This window comes from Lolium rigidum, chromosome 3 (genome assembly GCF_022539505.1).
Source record: "Lolium rigidum isolate FL_2022 chromosome 3, APGP_CSIRO_Lrig_0.1, whole genome shotgun sequence".
In the NCBI taxonomy this organism is placed as follows: domain Eukaryota; kingdom Viridiplantae; phylum Streptophyta; class Magnoliopsida; order Poales; family Poaceae; genus Lolium; species Lolium rigidum.
In genome coordinates, this window is record NC_061510.1 from 393,810,660 (window position 1) to 393,821,957 (window position 11,298).

At 47.7% G+C, this 11,298-nt stretch overlaps 1 protein-coding gene across 2 annotated transcripts; it reads left to right on the forward strand.

Moving 5' to 3' along the window:
* Nucleotides 1-2,133: 2,133 nt before the first annotated feature.
* Nucleotides 2,134-5,329, forward strand: LOC124704539. 2 transcript variants are annotated; one of them, XM_047236811.1, is made up of 4 exons: nucleotides 2,134-2,218; nucleotides 2,362-2,953; nucleotides 3,042-3,998; nucleotides 4,103-5,329. In XM_047236811.1, the coding sequence occupies exons 2-4, from the start codon at nucleotides 2,374-2,376 to the stop codon at nucleotides 4,795-4,797; spliced, it is 2,232 nt and encodes a 743-aa protein (XP_047092767.1). In that variant the 5' UTR covers nucleotides 2,134-2,218; nucleotides 2,362-2,373; the 3' UTR covers nucleotides 4,798-5,329. The 2 variants fall into 2 exon arrangements, with proteins under 2 accessions (XP_047092767.1, XP_047092766.1); XM_047236810.1 differs by having other exon boundaries at nucleotides 2,146-2,218; nucleotides 2,367-2,953.
* The last annotated feature ends 5,969 nt before the right edge of the window (nucleotides 5,330-11,298 follow it).

The following is an 11,298-nucleotide window of genomic DNA, read 5'->3' on the forward strand; positions in this document are numbered from 1 at the left end:
TTCGGGATGGAACAAGCTTTTTTTTTTGCGAGGAAAGATCAAGTGATATTATACCAGGAAGCTTACAGAACAACCCAAAGAAACAAAGAAATTACAAGCTGGTCCTGCAAGCAAACGAAGACGACAACAACAACGAAGACGTACTACGGCGCGCCGCCGCCGCTCCTCCACTACAGCCCTGGAACGGAAGGAGACCCCTGGCGGACGGGAAGTCGACAGAACTCGGCTCCGAGGAACCTCCACCTTGCATCGCTGACGCCATCCTCGATCTGGTACGGTACCACCTTCACCTTCAGCAACTCCGGCCAGATCCGCCGCCCCGCGGCATCCGGCAGTGGGGAAGTCGAGGCCAGCAGCTCCGTAGACATGCAGGCTCGACGGAGACGGTAGATCGACGCCAGGACTCCGGAGAGCACCGCCGTCGAAGGGAAGAACCACCGCCTGCAAAACCACTCCGGCCGCGCCGCTTCGCCCCGACGCCGCCGGCTGGACACCATACGCACCCCTACTATATACACGGAGCGAGACGAGGCTCCCCCGCCCTCCCGCCGCCGGAGCGGCCGGCGGAGGCCGAGGGACCCGACGAATCGGCGCCGGTGAAGTGGGAAGCCTACGGGATTTCACAAATCGCCTCTCGTTTCTGTGGACGGGGAGAGGAAGAAGTCCAGGGGGATGGAACAAGCTACGAAGAAGTTTCTAACTTATATATAATTAGGTGAAATATTATGATGTTCACGGTATTACAAACAATTTTAAGGTGAAAGAAAGGGATGTTCTACAACACCTATGTCTTGGTTATAGAGTTATTGTCACAAAAGATGTTGTATAAATGAGAGAAGAACGTGTGCTTGTCATAAAACCATGTTGTATAGAAAATGAAAAAAATGATCTATTGTTTGAATTACTGCATGGTTTCCACTAACATGGTAGTATTTAACTACCCATTAGAAGTGTGATGTACATTGATGGGCCATGGTACACAACACTGGTGCATCATAAATACACATATGATTAGTGCCTCTATGCTCATTGCTGACGGACATAATCAACATCCATGAGTGATTAAATTATTTCTAGACTGGCATCTCTCCTCGACCGCTAGTGATGACTCTTCACAAACAAAACCTAGCTGGTACCACATTTACCACCGACAACTCACCTCTTACCCAATCGCTGATGCCTAGGCTTTTGCCCGGCAGAGATGTGCGGTCATAGATAACAATAGTAGTGGCCGTCGGTAGGAGACTCCAAAAAGTAGTCTTCGTATAGTCTAGGGATATCCGGCTTGTCTATCACGATGAATTGCTCCATGTCATGGCAAGGAACCGCCACGGCATGGAGCCTTCACCGCTGATCTTCATCGTGTGCTATGAATGTTGCATCAATAATGAGTTTGTCGTTGTCGAATGAGTACGACGATAAATCCATGATCATTTGCAGGACGAGGTTGTGACAACTTATTGCAAGGCGGGAAAGGAAAAATTGGCAGAAATAACGAATGGACTTGCATATCTAGACCCTAGGAATATAGTGGTTGTAAATATAGCTGTTAGAAATATATTGTCAGTTACTACCTCCATCCAAAAGCTTAAGGCTTATATTTTTTTGGAAAAGTTAAAGCAAGTAAAGTCTGAACAAAATTTTAGAATAATCTATCAACAAATATGATATTTTGAAGATAGACATGAAAATATATTTATTTATCTATCTAATAATATTAATTTTGTATTTTACATTTTAATGATTTTTGGTAAAAACTTGGTCAAACTTGACATAGTTTGACTTTCTGAAGAAAAAAATAGGCTTAAGCCTTGGGATGGAGGTAGTATAATATAGTAGATTGGTATATGGAGGGTAAAATATGGATAATTTGTTGGAGTATGAAGGAATATGGAGAAAACATCTGTTTGGATGGCCCTATAGATGGAAAAAATATGGAGGGAAATTATAAGGTGCTGCTAGAGTATGGAAAAGGGGATATCCCCTTGTTCTGAGCATTGTCGTGTAACATGCAGGTCACCCTGGCCCAACCACGAACCGATAAGGAATCAACAATAGCTTTAACAAACCTGTCGATATCTACTCTGATGTATAAATACTCCTCCTGGGGTCTTCCCTTGTGACAAACCAGAGCTTTGAGAGCAACACCAAAGCAAAGATAGAGGGCTATTAATTTGCAGTAGTAGTCTCCGGGAGAAGGAGAAGGTTGATCGCAGAGGTAATTTAAACTGTTATAATCCATTAACTAATTACCTTTCCAGCTGCCAATTACACTGGAAGAGTGTACGTTTTTTAATAGATAATTGAAGAGCATAAACTAAATTTGTACGTACGTGAGTCTAATTGTTTTATACATGACAGTGAAGGGCGAATATGCAAGGCCGCGGCAGCATCGGCTTCTTCTCGACCTACAGGCCGCCGGTGCCGCTGGACATCTTCTCCTGCCCCATCCCGGGCTCATCGACCGGCGAAGAGCTCCTCCTCACAGACGGCGTCTCCTACAACTATGACTGCCACCCCATCCCTCCGGCGGCGCTCAAGGAGCTTCTGACGTGCTTTTGCAAGAACAATCCGGGACTGGCCCAGGTGTTGGGCGCCACCCCGAACAACGCCCATATTTGCGGCGTCACCGGCCTGGTCTTCGTCTCCGAGAGGGACAACGGGCTGGAGACGCTGCACGTGGCCCTGCGCTTTAACCACCAGCTGGTGCGGCGCGTTAACCAGGTGAAGGTGGTGCGCTTGGCTGACATCTTCGGCGCTGACACCTTCGGCGGTGTGCGCATGGAGGACGGCGGCTGCATCGCCGGCGGTTTCAAGGTGGGCTCACGCACCGTGGACCACTCACTGGTGTACGTTTCGACCAAGGAGCCGGCGAAAACGCGCCGTACGCCATGGACCGTGGTGTACAAGACCAACCTTGGAGACGGCAAGACCCAGCGCCTCACTCCACAGGGTACGTAACGTTTTATCTAGTAGGTACATTATATATACTTGCTAAGCTTGGCTTAGCGCAAAACTTATTCGATATATATGCATTCCAGGGCAATATGATTTGAGCCCCGCCGTGTCACCATCCGGGATGATGGTAGCGGTGGCGTCGTTCGCAGACAGCAAATGGAATGGCGAGATTGAGAACCTCAAGACGAACATCCTTGTGATGAACGTGGATGGGGACCTGTGCCGGAGGCTGGTCATCAAGGACGGCGGCTGGCCGACGTGGGGCAGCAACAGTGTCATCTTCTTCCATCGAGGCGTGAACACAACGCTCCCCGATGGCACGGTTCAGACAGCCTGGGGCGTGTTCCGCTACGACATGATCACCAGGGTGACCGTCCGGGTGACACCTGTGGCGTTCAACTGCATGACACCGGCCGCCATCAGCAGCACCAAGGTGGCGGTGGCGACCATCCGCAAGCGCTCCGGTTTCGACGACGTCCGCGATGAGTGCCAGTACCGGCACATCGAGATCTACGACTTGGCGATGCCGAGGCAGGTGATCGAGGTCACCCGGCTGTTGACGAACCCGAAAGCCGACCACTACAACCCATTTGTGGTCGACGGCGGCAAGCGCATCGGGTACCACCGCTGCAGGACAAGCCAGGCCCCAGACGACCCTACTCGGAGGGTCGACAAGCTGCAGTCTCCGGCGGGCAAGGACGTGGGGCTATTCAGGGTGTCCGGCGTGTTCCCGACCGTCTCCAAGGACGGCACGAAGCTCGCCTTCGTCGACAATGAGTTCAGCGCCGTGTGGCTCGTCGACAAGCAGGGCCTGCGTAAGGTGTACGAGACCGGAGGCCGAGATAGGATCTTCTCGCCGGTGTGGAACCAGAACCTCTTGCTGGACTCCCTCTACGTCTGCATGGGCCCCTCCTTCCACGCCAACGACGCGCTCGAGATCTGCAACATCCCACGCGTCTCGGGCACTTTTGGAGTGCAGGGCAGCTTGCAGCTCACGCAGGGAGGTTTCAACAACGCCTTCCCATCCAGCAACCCACAGGGTACGTAGTACGTGCTGCCATTTCGGACTCACACGCGCGTTCATTAACCAACCAACGGGAATATATATATATATATACCAACAATTGTTCGATCGATAATGCAGGGAACAAGTTCGTGTTCCGGTCCACCATGGACGGCGGACCCAACAAGTACAAGAACCTCTACATCATGGACAACTCGGTGGTCGGGGCGAACGGCGGCGGCAAGCTGACGCGTCTCACAAACGGGCCCTGGACCGACACCCACTGCCAGTGGTCCCCGAGCGGGGACTGGATCGTCTTCTCCTCCACGCGCGATAAGCCAGCCACGGCGCCGCCAAAGGACTTTGGCCTCGACCCTGGCTACTTCGCCGTCTACCTGGTGAAGGCCAACGACCCCACGGTGGTGGTCCGAGTCATGAGGAGCGGGAGCGACCTCTCCGGCCACGTCAACCACCCGGTGTTCAGCCCGGACTGCCGGAGCATCGTCGTCACGGCCGACCTGGCTGCAGTGTCCGTGGACCCCATCTCGCTGCCGCTCTTCGTCCACTCGGTGCGTCCCTACGGTGACATCTTCGTCATCAACATCGACAACAAAGACATCACAAAGAACAAGGACGTGCAGTCGTACAAACGCATCACGCACAGCCGCTACGAGAACTCCACCCCCTGCTGGACGGTGCTCTCACCGGACGACCCGAGAGCGCCGTGGACCACCATGATGGGGAGGGGCCCTGCTGCGAACTTTACGCCGGGGTGCCCGTATGCGGAGAGCTTTAAAATGACCGGCCACCTCATCGTCCCCAAGAGGTGCTGCTAAGCATCCTCATCCATTCATCCACCTACCCGGCCCGATGAATCAGTTGCTACTCCATATATACTACTCCCTCCGGACCGGTTTAACAGGCGCGCACGTAATTCAAGAAATTACTTTGACCATTATTTTAGTCAATAAAATATAGAATATATGTTACAAAAATTATATCATTGGAAACCTTATTTGAAAACGAATCTAATGGTTTAAATTTTGTAGATATATAATTTATGTTTCATTGGCCAATTCAACGGTCAAACTTTATCTTAAATTGCGTGCGCGCTTGTTAAACCGATCCGGAGGAAGTACTTATATATCGATCCGTCCAATAAGAACAAGGTAATTAATGAAGTCTACGAAATAAGGCTTACTTCTATATATATTCTTCCAATATATGTAGATCAAAAAGGAAGAACCGGTTAATTAAGAAAAATAAAGCGAGCTCGCTTGGAATGTACTACTTCCCGGAGTATATAGTTGTTTGTGGTGTGTAAGTTGCATTAATCATGTCTATCTAAGATGCATTGTTACGAATGCAGCGTGTATGTATGTGTGTGTATATATATAAATAATTTTACCTATATATATATTGAATAAGATGTATACTTATGTTTGGTTATTACTTATTAATCGATCCATCTTTATGTGACCATTAATTTAGTGCTTGCATGCATGCATGGTTTCATTTTATGTCTCAATTTCCATGGTGAATCAAGCCTACTCCTCTTGGGATCTTAATTTTCTTTTAATGACTTACAAGTGCATACGATATTTTTACCACATAGGCGGAGAGCACATACGGTACATCATATATTCAGAAATTTAAGGAGCACATAAAGCTTCAAAATTTTAGGGAGGTACAAATTACAGGATATAGAGGCACGAAGCAGGAACATTAAAAATTCTTTAGATGGGATTTACCTCGTGAATTATGGAGTATAACCGGACCATGTGATAGAGGGGATAAATTATAAAAGTCACCAAACGGGAAACTAATTCCTTTCGGTTGGGTACAACGACGTGAGCAGAGACGATGTGATGGGAGCCGATGATTCACCAAACTGGATCCAAGGCTGGGTACAACGATGTGAGCAGAGGCGCATGTACTTGCGCTGCAGGACAATGGAAATCAGCGGAGGTATTTAAAGATGAAGACTGCTGATCGTTGGCCTCCTTCGGTTTCTTCTACAATTTTATGTATGACTATTAAATTGGATGACTGCTCGGATGCCCTCATCTATCTCACGTATATTTATGGTTGGGTGATCAAGGGTCGCGAAGATGAAGAGATGGCGGAGAACATGAGGAGCGGCCAAGATGAGGAAGCGATGCCCCGTGCTGGATGATATGGTATTGAAGTGTAAGCTGGGCCTGGGCTATGTGCTATTCCTATACAGCCCATGTAAAATGAACCGGTCGAGGCGGTGGAACTTGGAGCGTGTCGGTCCGACGTAGGTTGGTTTAGTCGCTCGACTGCATGAATAGGCTGTACAAATTATGGAGTGACGTGGACGCACAGAATTGCAGGAAAATAGGGTAGTGGGGGGCTGCTATTTAGAGATAGAACGCTCGACTGCATGAATAGGCTGTACAAATTATGGAGTGACGTGGACGCACAGAATTGCAGGAAAATAGGGTCGTGGGGGGCTGCTATTTAGAGATAGAAGATGAGTCCTTTCCTAGTACAATATGGTAAAGATATCACATGGCTCGTTGATGGCTGTGAAATACGCTATATTTTCTCGCGTTTAAACCCTTAGCTAAGTCAAGAAATTGACTAAAATTACCTCTCAACTTGCCACTAATGCCTAATCAATGCAAAGATTTGCAATCTCTTCTATTTTTGGATGGTGTGCAGGAAATCACGTTATAATGGCAAATAGACTTGCAATTACTGAAAAAAAATCACATTAGTAGCATGACAAAGTTGACTACACTCGAAAAGGCGGTTCCAGGGTCTTTAACGAGCATCGGTACGGGAAAGCCCCGCCCGTACCACTCGCCATTGCGTTCCCGAGGTCCAAACCCTATAAAAATCGTGAAGGCACCGACGCTGAAAAGAGAGCCATTCATCGTCAAACAAAGCCGCCATCCACCAGATCCATCTGCACCACACCGAAGGAGATCCATCACCATAGTTCATCCATTCCATCTCACATCTCCTCCATAGCCATAGCCATCACCACTGTAATAGAGATCTCCTTGAGAATTGGCGACCATGGTAAGAATATTGTGATTTCAATCTAAGTATTTTGCACAATGATTTCTATCTTTGTATTTGATCTTGATATTATGTGTGAGTAGTCCTCACGGGCTGCGGGTTGGGGTGAATCCTCACAGCGTTCATGTGCATCTAATCTTATGTTATGTGTAAGGATTCAATATGAGTTTTGCAATCTTGTATCATTGTCTCTTTGCCTCGTCTTGATGATCTGCAGGTGCCCATATCATTCGAATCGATCACGGGGAGAGGTGGGATGAGTGGAGAACGGCGTGCTACCGCGAAACCTCAGCGACAGAAAGGGGAAAGTGAAAGATCGAGATGTCGCCTAGAGGGAGGGGGTGAATAGGCAATTAAAAACTCTTGCGGATTTGTCTTGTAAGAATGCGGAATTAAACTAACGTTTAGTTTACAAGCAGAAACCCCACATATGCTAAGCTCAACTAAGTGTAACAATAGCAACTAGAGCTAAGCAAGATAGGCACAAGATATATGTAGCACAAGTGATAGCAAGATATATGTACTTCAAGCACGATGGCTATCACAAGGAAAGAGAGCTCGGGTATAGAAATAACCGAGGCACGCGGAGACGAGGATGTATTCCTGTGTTCCCTTCCTTTGCAGGAAGGTACGTCACGTTTGAAGGAGTGGAGGTCCCACGAAGGATTCCCCGCGCCATGAAGGCTCACCCTATTCTCCGAACCACACCCACGAAGGATAATGGCCCTTTCCTTATGGTTAGCTTTTTCTCCGCTCCGGAGATGGCAAGTGTTGGAGATATGCCCAAGAGGCAATAATAAAGTGGTTATTATAATCTTTGTGTTTATGATAAATGTTTACATACCATGCTATAATTGTATTAACCGAAACATTGATACATGTGTGTTATGTAAACAACAAGAAGTCCCTAGTAAGCCTCTTGTATAACTAGCTTGTTGATTAATGGATGATCATGGTTTCGTGATCATGAACATTGGATGTTATTAATAACAAGGTTATGTCATTAGTTGAATGATATAATGGACACACACCCAAATAAGCGTAGCATAAGATCAAGTCATTAAGTTCAATTTGCTATAAGCTTTCGATACATAGTTGCCTAAGTCCTTCGACCATGAGATCATGTAAATCACTTACATCGGAAGGGTACTTTGATTACATCAAACGCCATTGAGTAAATGGGTGGTCATAAAGATGGGATTAAGTATTCGGAAAGTGTGAGTTGAGGCATATGGATCAATAGTGGGATTTGTCCATCCTGATGACGGAGAGATACACTCTGGGCCCTCTCGGTGGCACGTCGTCTGATTAGCTTGCAAGCATGTGATTAAGATCACAAGAGATGACATACCACGATACGAGTAAAGAGTACTTGTCGGTAACGAGGTTGAACAAGGTATGGAGATACCGATGATCGAACCTCGGACAAGTAAAGTACCGCGTGACAAAAGGAATCGGTATCGTATGTAAATGGTTCAATCGATCACTAAGTTATCGTTGAATATGTGGGAGCCATTATGGATCTCCAGATCCCTCTATTGGTTATTGCTCGGAGAGGAGTCTCGACCATGTCTGCATAGTTCGCGAACCGTAGGGTGACGCGCTTAAGGTTCGATGTTGCATAAGTAGATTTGAATATGGTTGATACGTCTCCGACGTATCGATAATTTCTTATGTTCCATGCCACATTATTGATGATATCTACATGTTTTATGCATACTTTATGTCATATTTATGCATTTTCCGGCACTAACCTATTAACGAGGTGCCGAAGAGCCGATTCTGTCGTTTTACGCTGTTTTTGGTTTCGAAATCCTAGTAAGGAAATATTCTCGGAATTGGACGAAATCAACGCCCGGGGGCCTATTTTTACACGAAGCTTCCGAAGACCGGAGGACTTACGAAGTGGGGCCACGAGGCGCCGCCACAACAGGGCGGCGCGGCCTGGGCCTTGGCCGCGCGGCCCTGGCGTGTGGGGCCCTCGTGTGGCCCCCTGACCTGCCCTTCCGCCTACATATAGTCTACGTCGCGAAACCCCCGGCACCGAGAGCCACGATACGGAAAACCTTCCGGAGACGCCGCCGCCGCCAATCCCATCTCGGGGATTCGGAAATCGCCTCCGAGACCCCGCGCGAGAGGGGAATCATCTCCCGGAGGACTCTTCACCGCCATGGTCGCCTCCGGAGTGATGAGTGAGTAGTTCACCCCTGGACTATGGGTCCATAGCGGTAGCTAGATGGTCGTCTTCTCCTTATGTGCTTCATTGTCGGATCTTGTGAGCTGCCTAACATGATCAAGATCATCTATCTGTAATGCTATATGTTGTGTTTGTTGGGATCCGATGGATAGAGAATATTATGTTATGTTGATTATCAATCTATTACCTATGTGCTGTTTATGATCTTGCATGCTCTCCGTTATTAGTAGAGGCTCTGGCCAAGTTTTTACTCTTAACTCCAAGAGGGAGTATTTATGCTCGATAGTGGGTTCATGCCTCCATTAAATCTCCCCGGCAACGGCGCCAGAAAATATGCTTGATGGCGTGTATTTCACACGTTCGTTGGGCAACCCCAAGAGGAAGGTATGATGCGCACAGCAGCAAGTTTTCCCTCAGAAAGAAACCAAGGTTTATCGAACCAGGAGGAGCCAAGAAGCACGTTGAAGGTTGATGGCGGCGGATGTAGTGCGGCGCAACACCAGAGATTCCGGCGCCAACGTGGAACCTGCACAACACAACCAAAGTACTTTGCCCCAACGAAACAGTGAGGTTGTCAATCTCACCGGCTTGCTGTAACAAAGGATAAACCGTATTGTGTGGAAGATGATTGTTTGCAGAGAAAATAGTAAAAACAAGTATTGCAGCAGATTTGTATTTCGAGTATTAAAAGAATGGACCGGGGTCCACGATTCACTAGAGGTGTCTCTCCCATAAGATAAAAGCATGTTGGGTGAACAAATTACAGTCGGGCAATTGACAAATAGAGAGGGCATAACAATGCACATACATGACATGATAAGTATAGTGAGATTTAATTGGGCATTACGACAAAGTACATAGACCGCCATCCAACTGCATCTATGCCTAAAAAGTCCACCTTCAGGTTATCATCCGAACCCCCTCCAGTATTAAGTTGCTAAACAACATGCAATTGCATTAAGTATGGTGCGTAATGTAATCAACAACTACATCCTCGGACATAGCGCCAATGTTTTATCCCTAGTGGCAACAACGACAACACAACCTTAGAACTTTCTCGTCACTCGTCCCGGTGTCAATGCGTGCATGAACCCACTATCGAGCATAAATACTCCCTCTTGGAGTTAAAAGTAAAAACTTGGCCAGAACCTCTACTAGTAACGGAGAGCATGCAAGATCATAAACAACACATATGTAATAACTTGATAATTAACATGACATGGTATTCTCTATCCATCGGATCCCGACAAACACAACATATAGAATTACAGATAGATGATCTTGATCATGTTAGGCAGCTCACAAGATCCAACAATGAAGCACAATGAGGAGAAGACAACCATCTAGCTATCGCTATGGACCCATAGTCCAGTGGGTGAACTACTCACTCATCACTCCGGAGGCGACCATGGCGGTGTAGAGTCCTCCGGGAGATGAATCCCCTCTCCGGCAGGGTGCCGGAGGAGATCTCCGGAATCCCCCGAGATGGGATCGGCGGCGGCGGCGTCTCGGCAAGGTTTTCCGTATCGTGGTTTTTCGCCTCGGGGTTTCGCGACGGAGGCTTTAAGTAGGCGGAAGGGCGGCGAGTCGGGGGCCGCACGAGGGGGCCACACCATAGGCGGCGCGGCCCCCCTTGGCCGCGCCGCCACGTGGTGTCGCCACCTCGTGGCCCCACTTCGTATGTTCTTCGGTCTTCGGAAGCTCCGTGGAAAAATAGGCCCCTGGGTCTTCGTTTCGTCCAATTCCGAGAATATTTCGTTACTAGGATTTCGAAACCAAAAACAGCGAAAACAGAACCGGCACTTCGGCATCTTGTTAATAGGTTAGTTCCGGAAAATGCACGAATATGACATAAAGTGTGCATAAAACATGTAGGTATCATCAATAATATGGCATAGAACATAAGAAATTATCGATACGTCGGAGACGTATCAAGCATCCCCAAGCTTAGTTCTGCTCGTCCCGAGCAGGTAAAACGATAACAAAGATAATTTCTGAAGTGACATGCCATCATAACCTTGATCATACTATTTGTAAACATATGTAGTGAATGCAACGATCAAAACAATGGTAATGACATGAGTAAACA

Bases quoted from the DNA above. Each gene is read 5' to 3' on its own strand.
- LOC124704539 (XM_047236811.1), top strand. From the start codon at position 2,374: ATGCAAGGCCGCGGCAGCATCGGCTTCTTCTCGACCTACAGGCCGCCG. The intron at 2,954-3,041 runs GTACGTAACGTT...TATGCATTCCAG, and splicing joins CCAGCGCCTCACTCCACAGG to GGCAATATGATTTGAGCCCC. The intron at 3,999-4,102 runs GTACGTAGTACG...TCGATAATGCAG, and splicing joins CCCATCCAGCAACCCACAGG to GGAACAAGTTCGTGTTCCGG.